Genomic DNA, 16,635 nt, shown 5'->3' with positions numbered 1-16,635 from the left:
CCAGCCAGGCACAGGAATTTCCACCCACCCTCCTTTCTGTGTTTCTGCTTCTGCAGTCCTGAAGGGCTGGGTTACCTGTGGGATGGAGGGGGCAGTTTGTTTGCACAGCTCTTTTTGCCAGTCTTTTAGGTGAGGCTGTCAGCCAGAGGGTCGGGGAATATCAAAAGAGACTGGATCATCAGACTTTGTAGAAATTCCATATACAAAATACGCCTGGTTGGAACATATAGCTGGGAGAACAGGTGGGTTGGGGCGGGGAGGTGGGAGGGTGGGGGAGCATGCATGCATTGGGAAAGGGTCTCTCTCAGCTTTTGTACAGCTTCATGCCCCTATTTCTCATATCAACACACAGGCAACACTTTGTCTTTTAATGTGAGAGAAGGGGGCTAGACATCTCATCACAGCAAAATGAAAATCTGCTGCTTTTACTTGGATGTGGGAAACATTCACTCGCTTTTAAATATAAAACTAAACATACGTTTGTGAACCTACTGTCACTTTCATGTGGGAGCCTTAGCTGAACACAAAAGATTACATTGTGCAGCTACAATTGAATAGAGCATATAGGATTAAAGAGATTTTATTTAGCCACACATGAAATAGCAGAGCTGATGGCGGCCTCTGGTACAGAAGGAAAGAAAACAAAGCCAAGTAGTTCAGTGAGCACTGGTGCTAACAGAGCTGCATCCCCTGTGTATTCATGTATCGTGGCTGATTGACTGGGGTGTCTAAGATGGCATAAACTGCATTTGAAGCTTTTCATACAGTTCAGGAACTTATTAGTCTTTCCACTTTTATGGAATCTTTGAAGTCTAATAAGGCATGAACCCTTGTTGCAACTTTCCCTGCCAGGGGACTGTGATTGGGTCTCTTTTTGCTATCAGGCTATTTATTTTCACAAAACCTGTAGGGATGTAATTATGCTTCAGCCAAACTTGTTTGAAATCAGCCAGTGGGTTCAAAAGTTGTTAGAGATGGCCAGACAAGAGACAGATGGAGACACCATGGCCATGCAAGCCTCGTTCCCATAGGAAATCAAGCTAAAAGGACATACATTGAAATTATTTTTTAAAGGCGATATGATAGGCAGAGGAGAAGATTTCTGCAAAGCTCAATTTCAAATTTTAAGTGAATTTCATGCCAGGAAGAGCTATTGATGGCAGTCTAGAATACTAAAATTCTCTCTTCCATCTAAAGGAGAGGAACAGCAGGGAAGAGCTACAGTGCCCCACCTCATGCGTGGATTTTTTTCTTTAAACTAACTCACCCTGAGCACAGGTGATTGCTTACAGAGAGGATACAAAGAACAGCTCCAACAGCTCTGTTCCTACAGTTTGTGCATTTTGCTTATGTGAGCAATTAGGGCTAATCACATATGAAAAGCACTGCAAATGCCTCTGAATGTTTGTATTTCACCACTGCCTTGCCTTTATCCCCATTTCCTCGCTCATCTCTGCCAGCTCTGTCCCAGGGCTGCGAGGGGGAAGAACTGCTTTTTATCCCTTGTGTATGCACTGCAAACTACAACGGGGCCTGAATCTTGATGAGGGCCCCTAGCAACTATCACATGCCACGCAAAAATCATCATTTAACATAACAGCCCCCAGTCTCTCAGCTGGGACACGTGCGTGTGTGAAGCCGGGGGTATTTATTCACGCTCCCAGCCACAGCAGTGCAGTTTTATTTCCAGCTCTGACACCAGCCTGCTGGGCAGCCTTGGGCGAATCGCTCTGTCATCTTCCTGTCTGTAAACAGGGCACCCACCTCCTGCTTTTTGGCTTTTTTTGGGAGTCGCAGATCTGCTCTTGCTGCTCTTTTGGTGGGTTTGAAAAGAGCTGGCTAGCAGCCAGCTGTGGCAGACAGACCCTGATTTGCGGCCACCGTCACGCTCTGCCTGCGTCCCCTCATTCCCCGTGAATGCAGTTACCGCCTTCATAAGGAAAGAGGGGAAAAAAAAATACAAATCTTTTAAACAGATTTTTGCATTCGCGTGCCTCCACACTGCAGGGCTGCACCAGCAGCCTGACTCTCCTCGCTTGAGGCAGTCAGGGCCCCCTGGCCCCACTGTACCGGGGTACGACCACCTCTGTCCCCCTGGGGCCTGGGCCCAGGACGGAGGGGACAGCCATGTCCCCAGCGAGCCCGGGGAGCGTGAGGGGCTGGCGCGGGGCGGTGCGGCTGCTCCACCTGTCGGGGCGGGCTCGGGCAGGCCAGGTGAGGCGGTGCTGGGCCTGCCTTTCGCTCCTTCCACAGCCTCCCGGCCGGCCGGCGCTGCGGGTGCCGGCAGCATGGCGGAGTCCCAGGTGGTCCTGCTGGACGATTCGCACGTCAACGAGAAGGTGACGGAGGCCCAGGCCCGCTTCTACTACAGCGAGGAGCAACGCCGGGCCCTGGAGGTGCTGGTGACCCGAGGCGAGGCGGCCTACAGGGAAAACCTGAGGAAGGAGCAGCTCCGCGACTTCCTCTCCAGCCGGGAGCTGCAGGCGCTGCGGGGCGGCTGGCGGGGCTACGACGACCCCCGGGACAGCGGCAAGGTGTTGCGGGGCCCCGGCGGCGAAGCCCTCTCGCTGGCCTACTGGCCCGAGTGCTCGGACACGGAGGTGCCCCCGCTGGACCTGGGCTGGACCGACAAAACCTTCTACCGGGGCATCAGCCGGGTGGCTCTCTTCACGCATCCCCGCAAGGAGGAGAACGCGCCCCACGTGAAGGAGGTGGTGCGGGAGATGATCCAGCAGGCGCAGAAGGTAGGGACCGGCCGCCCCAGCACGCCGGCGGCCGCCCCGCCTTCACGCCTGGGCTGGGGGGCGCCTGGAGTGGTGAGAGCCCACCACCACCATGAAGCGTTGCTCGATGGCCCTCTCCAAGCGTGGTGGCCCCCCGTCCTGGTGGTGTTCACCAGGCAGGGCTTTCCGTGCGGTTTTTTGCCAGTCACGTTGCGGTTTGCCAAAGCTGATATCCGGCATGGGGTTACCCCCCACCCCCCACCCCCCCATCCTGCACTGGGGCTTTGTAGCCGTGGTTGGTTTACGTGCCCCAGCCTGATGAGCTGGCTCGGGGCAGGGGGAAGGCAGGTCACAGTGCTGCTCCAGCCACCCCTCCTGTACGTGCAGGTAACCCCAGTTAAACACAGGGCAGCCAGTTTGTTTGGGGTTATTTACTTTTTTGCGGTCTCCAGCCAATCCAACCTTGAGTGCGAGGCAGCCAGAGTCCAGACAATATGTGGCTGCTCCTCTTATTTATCTTGGGCTGGAAAGGACTGTTAGTGGTGACAGTGCACCTCTGGCAAGAAAACAAACCAGCTGTGACGCTCCAAGAGCGCTGGAACAGGCTCCCCAGGGCAGTGGTCAGGGCACCGAGCCTGATGGAGTTCAAGAAGTGTTTGGACAACGCTCTCAGACACGTGGTCTGAGGTTTGGGTGGTCCTGCGTGGAGCCAGGAGTTGGGCTCGGTGATACATGTGGGTCCCTACCAGCTTGGGATATTCATCATAAGCCACTTATTCCTGCTCTTAGTTTTGCTGCTTTCTGTTCTTTCTGCTTGCTAATTCAGCGGTCTCCCCCCCCCCCCCCCCCCTTCCAAGTGCACATTGCACACACGCACAGCCTTTGCAGAGACTTGTTAAAACCAAATCTGCTGGGAAACACAGAAAACTTTACAGAAATAGGTGCACACCCTGTGATCTTGTTCAGCAACTGGTGTGATCAGTCATATAGAAGAAGCTGAAGCTGTAAAATGCTCACGCTCTGATTTGCTGCAACTTCATATCCTCTTTGCACTGCTGCAAATGCCTCTACAGATTGTGTAGAGGCAGATGACTGGGAAACTTTGCTCTTTTTGATAGCTGGGCCTGGCAACTAGAAGTAATTAATTTCTTTGTAGATTTTTTTCACTGACTGGACGGAACTGTGCCCCTCCCAGCCCAAAGGTGGTTTCATGTTTAACAGCCATTTACGTTTTAATGGTCTTTTTCTTAGATAACTGCCTATTGTGTTCAGTTGAGCTGGCCCTGGAGAATAAAATCTCCAGGTAGCAGCTTTTCATTCAGCAGATAAGAGTGGGGTTGTTGGTTTGGGGTTGGGTTATTTTTTTTAATTTTTTTGGTGTTTTGGGTGTGGGTTTTTTTTTTTGGGGGGGGGGGGTGAGTAGTGGTGGTGGTGGTCCTAAATAGATACTGTTAATATCTGACACGTCTGTGGGTGGCTTATCATCAGTGTTTTACAAACATACAGTAATTAAGCTACCTTGCCGCAATGAGATTGGCAAGTTAATGCTTGTCAATCTGTAAATACCTATGAAGAGCAAGGCACACCTATGGGTCCTATAGATAAGTAGTGTTATTATCCATAGGCTAGAAAGAGGAATGGTAAAAAAAACTCTTGCAGAGGGGTTAGATACTCATGCTCTGACTTGTTGCATTTGGAAACGCTCCTAGGTTATCTTGACAGATCACCGGCAGTGACAGGGGTTTGGGAAGACTAACGTCAACACTGGTGTTGCCCCCCTTACAGTTTTCTGTCTTGGAAGTGCCATCTGCAAGGCAGTTCATCAGCTTTTCATAGTGGGCTGCAGTTTTCATGGATTTAGTCCACTGTCTTGCAAAGAAGCCTGAACTGACCTAGTACCAAGTAATGGTCAGTCCAGCGTGTGCTGCAATTTCTCGGGCTTTCTTGCAATTTCAGATTGGACTCCTTACAAATGGAGGGGATGGAAAGAAAACACATTCACACTTCTATCTATTCTTCATCAGTTCCCTACGTGGACGTTCTTACTTCAAATGAATATTATCTAGCATTCTTGCTGCTTAGTAACAACATCCATACCAGAGTGTGTGGAGGGGAAAGAAAGCATAGCATGCCTCAATTAATGCATGAAAACTTCATGCCTTTAATAATGTGCCTGCATATGAAGTTGTTCAGGAATAAAGTGGCACAAGTTCGCTGTTTTTCAGGGCTCACATTTCCTGCATCTCACTGCTTTGAGCTAGAAAGTGACAACCAACGTGGGACCTGAAATCCAGTTCTTCTGCCTAACAGAACTTGTTGAGGGACTTACAATTAGCTTATAATGGCCCTCCACCATAGCTCACCTTTATCAGGAATGTACGTGTTAATGATGGGCATAAACACAATGTCAGCTCATTTTTTTCTTTTCTAATCAAGAACAGCTCGTGTAAGCACTGCTGACAGAAGAAGCCTGAGAGAGCAGAGGTGTTGGTTGTTGTTGGCCGTACAAGCAGACTCAACAAAAACAAGGGGACATTTACTGTGGCATCATTTTCCCATAGCCGTTTTGCTCAAGGGCATTTTCAAAGGAAAGAGGCGTCTGGCAAGTATTATCCCCGTTTCCACAGGGTGCTGCTGCACCTAGACCTGCACTTCCTCCAAACATCAACTGAAGAAAATTCTACTGTTTGATCCAGTCCTTAGCTCCATTCACACCTGTACATGCTGTCCCCAGCACAGCCTGGCTTGTCGCTGTGACCCCAGCACCTGGGGAGCTAGAATTTAGGCAACTCTATTCCCAACTTAGTGTCAGTATGAGAGCTCTGACCTGCCAAGTCGATGGTTCCTAGTGGGACTGGGAGAGCCACAGCTTCCTTCATTCATAGCCTCTGAAACGTTGGGGAGAATAACTCCTTCAGGAAGAAAAATTAATTGATACTTCAAATGGTGTAAAGGCTACAGAAAGGGAGAGAGACAAAACACGTAAGATCAGCATAAAAGTTGCCCACAAAAGTCTTGTTTTTGTTGTTACTCATCCTATGAATGTTCAGGCTTGTCAGTGATGTCAGTGCAACCTTTTGCTTTTATATAAAATCTGTGTCTGGAAAGAGGGATTAGTTTTATACCAGAAAAATATACATGTGAAGAGAGGGGAATGGTCATTTTGCCTCCAAATCTTGAATGTGCACTTCAGTCACTTCTTGACAAGTATGAGATATTTACGTTTGAGCTCCATGAGACATTCTTCATGAAGCCAGCCCTGAGAGCAGAGTTCTCACAGGGAATTTGTGAAAAAGGAAAATAAAATTCTTCTTGTCTGCACTGTGCACCCCATGGCTGAGGAGTCATGCCCTGATTCCTCTGCACATTCATTCTTCCATTACTCACCTTCTGAAAAGTGTTAGTGCTGTGTTTTTCGCTCTTCTTTTTCAGTCTTTTTTCATGTTTAAGTGGATCTTTACAGACGTAAAGAGGGTTTCACAATACAGAGATAAAACTGGGTATCTGGCTTTGGCGTTCTTCAGGCTGCTGGAATAAGCCATTTCCCCCTAGAAGAAGGTGAACTCTCAAAGACATTTATTATGTCCCTTCCAAAATGCAGCAGGAACCATGATGGAAAATTACAAGTTCATTGGAAGTGCTTGGGCATGTACATTCCTGTACTTTCGTCACCCTTATATCCTCCTCCATATTCTGCTATCAATGCTCTCCTTTATTTTGTACCAGTGTGATGGGCTTCCCTATCAGTTCCTAATATTTTATTTAGTTGCTTGTCTACTGTCTTCTTGTTTCCAGATTATTGCAGTGGCCATGGATACATTTACAGACCGGGACATCTTCCGCGATATTGTTGATGCAGCATATAAGCGATGGATCCCGGTCTATGTAATTCTAGATGAGGATGGTGTGAAGCTCTTCCTGGAAATGTGCAGATGCCTTGACCTCAGTGACTTGCAGATCCGGGTAAGACATTCAATACTGAACCATTATTTTCTGTAGGTCGGTGGCCTTCCTGAGTTGTAATGAATCTTGGAACTCACTTGGACAGCCAAAAAAATCTTTTCCTCCCTACAAGTGACATCACAGAACTTAGACAGGGGTTGATGAAATATAGAGGGATAAGAGAGTGGCCTGTTGAAGCAGAAGGAAAGAGAAAGGGAAGATTTGGATTATTTGCCTTTCACCTGAGACAAGGGTCTATGTAGTTTTTTTGCCTCTTATCACCTAAATATTCCTGTTTGGGAGAAAACTTGTCCGAGGAAATACCTGTTGGTCTCCTGTGCAAGTTCTAGTGTTCAAAGCAGGTCTTTGAGTAAACTGGGATTCACACAAACGGTAATAGTACACTTAACACTTTGTGAAATCAAGATTTTCCTATCCATCAGTGATCATTTGGGACTGAATGAGCTTGTAGACCTCCTTTGCCTAAGAACATAAGGGACTGGGGAGCACAGCTGCTCCCCAGTTCCATATCAGAGTATGTTTTCATACAGTGCATGCACCACAGCAGAGTAGTCAGCCTAGCTTGGCTGGCAGAAGCAACTTCAGTAGGATCTCCTCCCATTACATACAGACTGAAATTCTTTGTGTGTTTATAGTTACTTTTGTTTTTCCTACTGTTTTAATGGCTTTTAGCCACTGTCGCTACTACAGGCTTGTTCCAAATACTGGAAAAGTTGCTAGGTTGGAAACAACCTACAGGGTGCAAGACTCGCCCCTCTTGTGATCCAACTGTTCTGCTGAGCAGTTTAAAAAAAAAAAAAAAAGTGCCTGGAGGAAGGGCAGATCTTCTATAAACACTCAATTAATAGTTTAAAAAAAAACAAAACAAAAAATCAAAAAGCTCTGAAGGTTAGAGAGGCTCATATTAACCATTCAAGCAGAGCTGTCTTAAATGTGGATGAAAATGACTTGCATATGTCTGAACAATGCTCCTGTGAACTACCACTCTGCTCTGAGTTTGTGGACTTCTTCATCAAAAAAAGACATCCAGCTGAGCAGCTTTCTTATCTTTCTCCAAAACAGAGATGGAAGTTTCTTCCCTCTGGTGTCTCTGAAAGCAAGACACAGACGTCGTTATAACAGACCTGTTTCAAGCTTCAGGGGTGTTCTGTGGCCTGGGCTCGAGTCTCTTTGGTACAAAGCTGTAAAACCACAGCAGTAGTTCCATTCGCTCTGGTACTTGTTTTCCATTTCTTTTCTCACTGTGTCATCATGTGAAGGAATGGTGACTTCAGTACTGCATATTTTCATCCCTGGTTAGAGTGCCCTGGCATTTTAGAAAAACTTGCAATGCTATTGGAGAGGTGAGTTCCTGTTTGTCTGCCTTTTCTGTTTAAAAAGTGTTTGGTCTCTTTCTGCTTTTCCCCACACCTCTTTCTCCATAAGTATCTACACACGCTTTACACTCCAAAACCAATTATCAAAATGACATGCTGCAGCAATGACTAGGTCCTGCAGCAGCCTCGTTGCATCACAAGGTCACCCTTTCCAAAGAGGCAGAGTTCAAACTGATGCCATCAAAAGCAGTAGAAAACTCGTGTCCCTTCTGCGCTTCCCTTCTCTCACACCAGCACTTGCTGTGTTTTTCTTTAAGACTCAGACTGAGCTGAAGGATTTCCACTGAGAAAGAACTTTTTATCATCCCCCTTTAATCTAATTCTTCACTCTTCTGCAGATTTCCAACCAACAGAGTGTTGTCCTTCCACTTTTTCCCGTTCTCCCACCTATCTCGTACTGTTTTGTAAATTCTCCTCTTAGGGTTGTTATGTTCCTTTTCCAGTACACCTAAGGAGGCTTTAATCTTGTTAAGGTCAGTGCAGTTTATTCCTTTCTGTGGTCCTATGGAAGGACTGGGAAGAGTCTTCCTGTTGGGAAAAGCAGGTCACTTGTCTCTCAGGGAAGATGGCCTCTTAGTATCCTGCCCAAGTTCCTGTTGTTTTCCATCCTGGGTCAACGTGACTGTCAGCATCAAGAAGACCAGGAGCAGCTGGTTGGTCAAGTTTTTCTGCAAGGCTATCTTGGATGTATCTGTGCTGCAGTTTGGGTCAGTATAGCAGAAATCACCATATAGCCTGACACCAGGCTTTGGATATGAAAGGAATCGCAAGCGGGATATGGTCTTTCCCTTGAGGACTTCATCCACCTCATTATCTAATGTGTCTGGGGGCGCTGCACTTTTAGCAATGAAGACCCAGCTTTAAAGCAAGAAATCAAGCTGGGCTTCTGCTCTTGTTGTGGCAGAATCATTATGTCCCACACTGAATTCCCACTGGAATTGCTGAGGAAGAACCAGAAACTCTAGTGCATGTAACTCTTACCATTCACCCATTTATTTTTCACAATGTCTTCCTCTTGACATCTGCTTTGATGCCTGAGTTTCTTCTACAGATTTTCAGCTTCAAGGAAAACATTCTCCCCTTCCACTTTCTTTTTGTGTAACCTCTTTGCTTTCTTATGAAATATTTTGACCATTGGGCCCCAGTTTATCAGAAAAGGGACTTACGTGCTCTACTCTTCCTTCCTGCCCTTCTTCCCATCTTTCCTTTGGAATGCTTCCGTAAGATTTACAGGCTGGCCTTTCCACAGAAAGTTGCAGCAATATGGGAGGTAACTTTAAGGTTTAGAGGCACCTTCTCATCCCAGAGAAAAAGAGATGACACACTCCCATGGGCTGGCATTGCTGCAGGGTCAGGATGCTTATTCTGTCTTCTGTCATCACCAGATGCTCAGATTGCTTTATGATTCCTGCCCTTTTGTTTGCATCACTCTCTCATCCAGTGCAGAGTGAATACCTCAACAGTCCTAATACAGGGAGGTTTACTGTTTTAACGGTGGATTTTGCCCTTTGTCTACATAAAGTGATGGGTGTTTTCACAAAATTCCTGGCTATTGTATCTTTTTGAGATGGCAAGGTATCATGTTCCACCCACAGTCTCACAGGAGGGAAACTGCTGTAGCAAGACTGTACTTCACATAGACAAGAAGCTCTTCACTGACTCCAAATGTGAAATGAGAAAAATTCATTTTTTGTCTGAAGGCCAGAGATCAGTAAAAACGCATTTAAATTCAACCATCTGCACATTCATCCTGGGATGTCAGTATGAGCATGTCTTGTTTGTATGAGTCATATTGCTTCTTGAGCCTGCAGGACATGGTTTGCCAGACTTTTGTTATGTTTGACACAAGGGTGTTCTTCTGAGATCAGAATGAATCAAAGTTCTCACAGATATAAAATTCATAGCCCCACAAAAAGTCCTCCTCTTGTTGACCTGAGGGTGAGTGTTGTCACTGGTTTTTAGACGCATTCTCTTCTCCATGCTTCTGCTAACCAAGACATCAGTGACAGACACTTCTGCTCCAAGACAGGGAATTCAAGTTCACCTAGAGCTCCAAGGAAATCTAGGGAATGTGGTATCTGCAGGAAGTTCACCTTCATATTAATTTCTATATTCATTTCCCCAGCATACAAGGAGTTCCTTTTCTCACTCCAGGTATTCTTATAAGCTTCTGCCTAAGAAATCTTTGGAATTTTGTTTCAGTTTTTCAAGTCTTTGCCTTCCAGCTTTCTTTATTCAATACAAACTCAAGTAAAGAAGAATCTGAATGTGATGAGGCAGTGTTGTTGTTTTTAATACCCAGTAATGACACTACTGGGCCAGGTCTAGCTAGCTGAATTCCATCCTATTCTACTTGACTACCTGCAAGTTTTACTATTTCATCACCTTTTCCAAAACTGTTCAGGGCAACCACATAGGATAAGCCCAGTCCCACCCAACATTGCCTGGTGTTGGCTTCCAGATTGTGGCTGATCTTTTGTCCCCGTCTAACATGAGCAGCTACTATCCATCTCTCTGACCTAGAGGTCTGATGACCTGAAATGAGAAGCTTGCAGACCATAAAAAAGAAAGATTCCTTGTCTCTTGTCACTGTGGTCCTGTCCATGTGAATCCTATATCTCTCTTCCTTTTACTGCCTTCTGTAGAACCTCCATCTAGGATTTTTGAGTGGGAAAAAATGGGCATCTGTGCCTCCCCCTCAGCCCTGCACTCAGATGAAGCAGTAGTACAGGAAAACAGAGGACAGGAGCCACCCCAACAGATGCTATTGACTTAAGGATCTGATTTTTCCAGGGACAGCAGAATGGAGATCTCTATATTTTGAAAAAAGCAGTTAATGCAAGGGACTGATATGCCACCATCATGTATCATCTACTGCTTTGGTTTGTTGCCTGTCCTTCATCTGATTTAAATCTTTCAGTTTATAGAGCTCGCTCGTGCCATTCATCCCAACTGGAAATAAAGACCTCTGCTGCCTTGCAACATATATATCAGTTGTTGTTCTAAGAGGGAAGGGACACCAGGATTCCCTGGTGAAAATACTTGCATCACCTGCCTTTAGGGTCCGTCTTGTGTATCTCACCTTACTCAATCCCCATTTCTGGGCACTGCTGCTCAGGTCTGTCAAGGGACAACTAAGGTCAGTCACAACACAAATGCATTACTGACTTTCTCAACTGAGTCTAATTTAACTTTCTGTGGGTTCAGGGTGAGGCTTTAAAAGCATGTCACAATAAAGCAAGAAAGACTGATTCCTTTGCTGAGTGTATTAGGATGCTCTGTCAGGCTTGAGCGTTACCGGTCTGTATTAAGTTGCTGTCAGGGAGATGTTAGTCGCTGCTTGCAATGAGGAGTGGTGTAAGTCTGTGTAAAGGCAATGTGGAAATCTAACACAGGCTGCAGCCTCCATGAGCCAGGATATGACTAACCCCAAGCAGGTTGCTGCAAGAATATAGATTTGGAGGGGTCTCTTCTACCTGGAGAACTAACTGGTCTTTTAGCCAAAATATTTGTTACTACAGTAACGTCAGTGCCCAAAGAAAATGGCTGAAATCTCACCTCATTTATATTTGTCTCTCTGCTTTTGTTGTTGTATAATCTTCAGTACATGAACCCAGGCTTGTTCCTTCTCTGTACAGCTTGATATATTAGTCTTCAAATGCTCCAAGATCCTTCAAGGCAGAAAACATTATACAAATAACCTGTTAAGTGACTCGATGTTTATATGACTTTGTGCTTGTTTTCTGCATTACAAGATGCATTTATGCACTCCTGTGCCTACTTTGTTCAAGGAGGTTTATGCATTCAGCTGTTTGGTTCTATCCCCTCTGTGCCCTTCGAAGTGTTACGTGTAGCTCAGTTACTGCAGATAGAACAACATACAAACACAGCAAAATCTGCACTTGCTACACGCTAAGAAACTTTCTGCTCACTCAGGCTGATAGTTCTTGATTCAGAAAGGATTATTACGTGTCAGAGCTGTTGGCTGATTTGAAGGACAGGCATACTTCTTGACACTTCCAGTCAATATTCAATGATTTGGCAAATCCCAACTACAGCTTTATTCAGCAAGGGAAGAAAAAATGACTTTAGGCGACCAGCCAGCCATCTACAAATGTTATTCTAAATACTGGAAAGGGTACCCTTCCTCCCGTGTTCTACCCAACCTGCATTCAGCATCCCACACGTATGACTCACTGCTAGCTAGGCCTTGGGCAAGTCACTTCATCTTTTTTGTCTCTCAGGTTCCTCGTCTTTAAAACAGGGTGATAATACTGTCAGCGGTGTTGGGAGGATTAATTAGCTAATGCCCACACAGGACTGCAGACAGATCAAGCAGTAGATGAATGCAAAATAGTAGTATCATCAGTTACTGTTAGTCAGAATTTGTACTGCCACTGCTGTATTTTACTGAGGAAAATAGGAACAGATTCAAAAGGTAAGATTTATATTCAGAAACCTGTTTTTTGAAAGAAATCCACATTCTTCTAATCACTCATTCCTGCATGCTGATTTCTATAGCCTATCGATATTTAAGCTGTCAGTGAGATTCATAATAATAGTACTTAGCTCTTTGTGGGATCTGAGGCTGTGCTAGTGCTAGCCAAATCCTCCTGATTCTCCTGTTCTGCAGATGGGGGAAGAAAGAAGCAAAGGTGAATTGACTTTCCCAGAACATCACAGGGAATAGTGTCAGAACTGTGATTACACCTGGGACTGTCTGACTCCTAACCCTGGATTTATTACTCCAGATCACAATACCTTTTAGCTTTTCATTGTTAAAGAATTCTTACAGAAACAGATGGTGGAATGAAGAAAATGATCTAAATTTGTGTGTCAGAGTGACAAGATAATTTGCTCCAAACTTATACTGACAATAAATGCTTTTGGGTTTTATTGGCTTTTTTCATGTTAGTGTATATATATGTATCTGTTTGGCAATTCAGCCTCAAGGAGCCAGGACCCATGGAGTACAGCATTGGTCTGAGCGGAATAACACTCAGTCCAACATGCAGATATGTTCTTTCATTATGTGCACACCTGAGTCTGTTGTAGAAAATGAGGTAACTTTAAATCTGTAGTTTTTCTCTATCCCTAGTAGTACTTTGTTTCGTTATTTGCAGGTTTGATGCCCAAAGGGTGTAAGTGGGACAGGAGATCCAGGGAGAGTTAATACCTTCTTCCAACTATTTCTGTTAATTTCATCAAAAGTTTTGCCTTCCTCTTCTCCAGAATTATTCTTTGCTCATCTATTTGAGACATCAGCAAAGACTCTTACCATACACGTTTTTTTCAAAATAAAGTTCTGTGTTTTTCATCCATTGTAACTGTTTGGGATTCTTAGCAAAATGATGTATAGATCAGGGTTCTTTTGTTATAACACACAGGTAACATCTATGTTTTGAACAGTGCGACTGTTCCATTACTTCTTCCGTGATAATTAATTTGTCTAGTCTTATAATTTGCCCAGTTTTGTCAAGCTCTATGTTGTTGGGCTCAGAACACAAGCACAAAAAGAGGCTAATTTAGTCCTATGTCCTAGTCTCTCTGAGTAACTGTGTCCTTTGGACTGCACAGGTGTTGCAAAGTTCCTTTGTTTTCTGGTCCTGCTGACATAGCCTGGAAAAGAGCTCACAAGTGTCATGGAGCAGGGATTGGGATTCAGAGAGTGCAGATATGACTCAGAGCTTCATCTGATTCATTCGCCTGAACTGGGCTGGGCCTTCTGAGCTACAGCACAGGGCTGGAGATGGAGGATTATTTGATTTTGAGAGCATTGTCTTGCCAGTGGGCTCAGATGAATAGCTGAAGACAGCAGGCAGGGTTACAAAGATGCTGACCTATCGGACAAGGCTATAAAATGATGCATGGGAGTGACTTGTATTGACAGGCGATAACAACAGGGCTTTCAGCACTGTGCTTTCCTCTCTGCAGCCCTTCTGATTTCTGGTGGCTAACGATGAGCTGTAGCCCCAGCAATAGTGAGATAATGTGAGGGATGTGTTAAGACTTGGAGCTGGCAATTATCTAATTCTCTGCCCTATTTATTGTGACATTTCGTCTTTTAACCTCCCTGTTAGAACATCCGCATACGTTCTGTGACAGGAGTTGGGTTCTACATGCCAGCAGGGAAGATCAGAGGCACACTGGCATCCCGATTCCTGATGGTGGATGGTGAAAAGGTGGCCACCGGATCATACAGGTGGGTTGCTCCTGCTTAAGGCAGATACACATTCTTCATGTAAAGAATGGCTTGCGGCTTTGCTTGGGAGTCTCCTTCTCATGTCATTCCTTTTCTTATCCCAGTCTCTGTAATCTGTTTGGCACGTGTAGAAAATGAGGTGGGGTAAGAGAGAAGGTAGTGTAGAGCACAAGCTGCTCCCAGGAGAACAGAACATGCCCATGCTAGTGGACTGTTTCAGTGGGCTAGAGATAACACAGCATGGCACTAACCACTGTAGTTTGTTCTCCTTGGAAAGGTTTCCAGTCTGTAGACTCCTCCTGTTGAAGTCGTGTTGCTTTTTTAAAACAGTAAGTTGTCCTTCAGAGTTTTCGTGCCTTTTCTTCCAGATCTTTACTGCATGCCTAATGAAGAACAATAGTAATGGACTTCACCTACCTATCCTGATCCATCTTGGCAAATGGCACAATGCTACATATTCCTACACAGTGTTTCAGATATTGTTGGGTGGGCTGGGTCAAGCATGCACCCAAATATCTAATTTCCGTTCTGTTTCCTATTTCTAGCTTCACGTGGAGTTCATCTCATATTGACAGAAATATCCTGCTAGTCCTGACAGGACAGCATGTGGAGATGTTTGATGTTGAGTTTCGTGAGCTCTATGCCATCTCAGAGGAAGTTAATTTATACAAGGAATTGGGTATTGCTAATCCACACCTTCTGGGAACTGGGAAGCCAGGCTTTCATTCCTCCACTGTGGCTCGGAAGATCATTAACCCCAAGTATGGCTTAGTGGCAGGGGCAGCCCGTGGTGATATGATGCTCTGGGCTTCACGACACAAGCAGGATAATCAGGGGAATATGGAAAAGGAAGAAACAAGTGAGTCAAAGAAACGATTAAATCAATTTCTGAATGACTTAGTCACATTGGATCAAGAGCTCCCAGAAATTGAGCCACCTCTGGAGAACTTGAACAAGCTGAATCGGAGCCCTCAGAAACTGTTCTCCCGAATCCACATGGACCTGAAAAATAAATCAAAATCCAGAGAGTCTATTCGTGATGTGAAGAAGGAAGATGCACAGGCCAATTCAAAGCAAGGAAAACGGTTTTCCAGTGGGCTTTTCAGTCGCAGGGCCAAACGATCTCCAGGCTCAAGCATTGAGGCAAATTCTTTTGCCAGTGAAGGACATTCAGGAGAAGACCTTGGGAACATGAAACTGGAATATGAGCAGCTCAGCATTAGCCACGCCAGTGTTCAGAGCGCTGACGGCATCTCAGGTAAAACCTCTCCTACCGTCGCGTTCTGCTTCTGTGGTCTTAGGCTGTCCTTTGTTCTGAGCTTGGTCGATTGGTGCAAACATATTCGACGTAGGCACCTGCAAGTAGGTAGATCCTGCTACTTCCCCTGCAGTAAAATGAGCAGGATCAAAGAAGAGTAGAAGTTGTATCAAATGAAGCATAATTCCGACCACAATTTAATGGCAGTCTTATTGTAAGATTGGTACTTCTCATGTTTTCTGATACTTCCCAGCAAGCGGGCATGGGACAGAGAGAAAGGTGAATGTCTCTCTATATAAAACAAGTTGCTTGTACAGTTCTTGAAGTACACTGCCCTGATAAGCAGTAGCAGTACGTTCAGTGTTGTGGTTAGAAGTATGCAGGCAAATTTCCAGTGTAACCTCTCCTTTCATCATTTGGGTTTAGCCAACTGTGTTTACTGTGACAAGGTTACCCATGGAGAAGGGAGAAAATGTTTATGTTGAGGTGAGGGAGCAAAGAGGGAAGGAGAGGGCGGAAGACTTTTCAATTTGCTCCTCTAACTCCATTTGAAATGGAAGAGAGGGTCATGAAAATGGAAGCTGTGGGGAAGCACTACATCTGAACCTTCCTTTCTTTGCTAAGGTACGGTTGGAATTTTCACTAAAAGTCCTTCCAAGGTTTCATTTGGTTGAAGACACAAATGATAAAGACTTCTCCCAGTTTATGTGTTCGTAGCTAACATCCCAACGTTTCAGATGTTTTGTCAGATTGAAGTAAATCTATTGACAGTTCAGCCTGGTTGTCTTCCTCTCTCAGTGAACTCTGCTGGGTGTTAATACATCCTGCACCAGCAAGAAAATAAACTAGTTCAGGGGAGGAAAATTTCTTCTCAACTTATCTGGCCAGTGACTATTCTGTGTTTTGATGAATGCGAAATGCAGGAGTAGAAAGGCAGTCCCAAAGGATTTCAGTCATTATATGAAGTCAAAAGATATTCTCCTGAGACCAAAATAGAAAAGCAAGGTGTTAGGAAGGTCAAAAACAGCGATTGATTAGATTCTTAGAAATATTTCAGGCTAAATGAAGAATAGACTCAAAAATGCCAAATGAACATGAGAGACGAGAACTGTG

At 45.1% G+C, this 16,635-nt stretch overlaps 1 protein-coding gene across 6 annotated transcripts in view; it reads left to right on the top strand.

Moving 5' to 3' along the window:
* Positions 1–1,929: 1,929 nt before the first annotated feature.
* The window catches only part of FAM83F (family with sequence similarity 83 member F), a 28,029-nt gene continuing 13,323 nt past the window's right edge, over positions 1,930–16,635 (top strand). For 5 of the 6 annotated variants that reach the window (XR_014573504.1, XR_014573505.1, XR_014573506.1 and 2 more), the window contains exons 1-4: positions 2,254–2,744; positions 6,519–6,686; positions 14,143–14,264; positions 14,810–15,522. Coding sequence is in view for 1 of the 6 variants with exons in the window: in XM_083803621.1 (XP_083659747.1) it covers positions 2,289–2,744; positions 6,519–6,686; positions 14,143–14,264; positions 14,810–15,522 (1,459 nt within the window). In the remaining 5 variants the exon portion in view is untranslated. Of the gene's footprint in view, positions 2,745–6,518; positions 6,687–14,142; positions 14,265–14,809; positions 15,523–16,635 lie in introns of all 6 variants that reach the window. The other variant, XM_083803621.1, reaches the window with a different exon arrangement.

Source organism: Anser anser (assembly GCF_964211835.1).
Source record: "Anser anser genome assembly, chromosome: 1".
NCBI classification, from domain to species: Eukaryota; Metazoa; Chordata; class Aves; order Anseriformes; family Anatidae; genus Anser; species Anser anser.
This window is presented reverse-complemented; position numbering and strand designations above follow the sequence as displayed.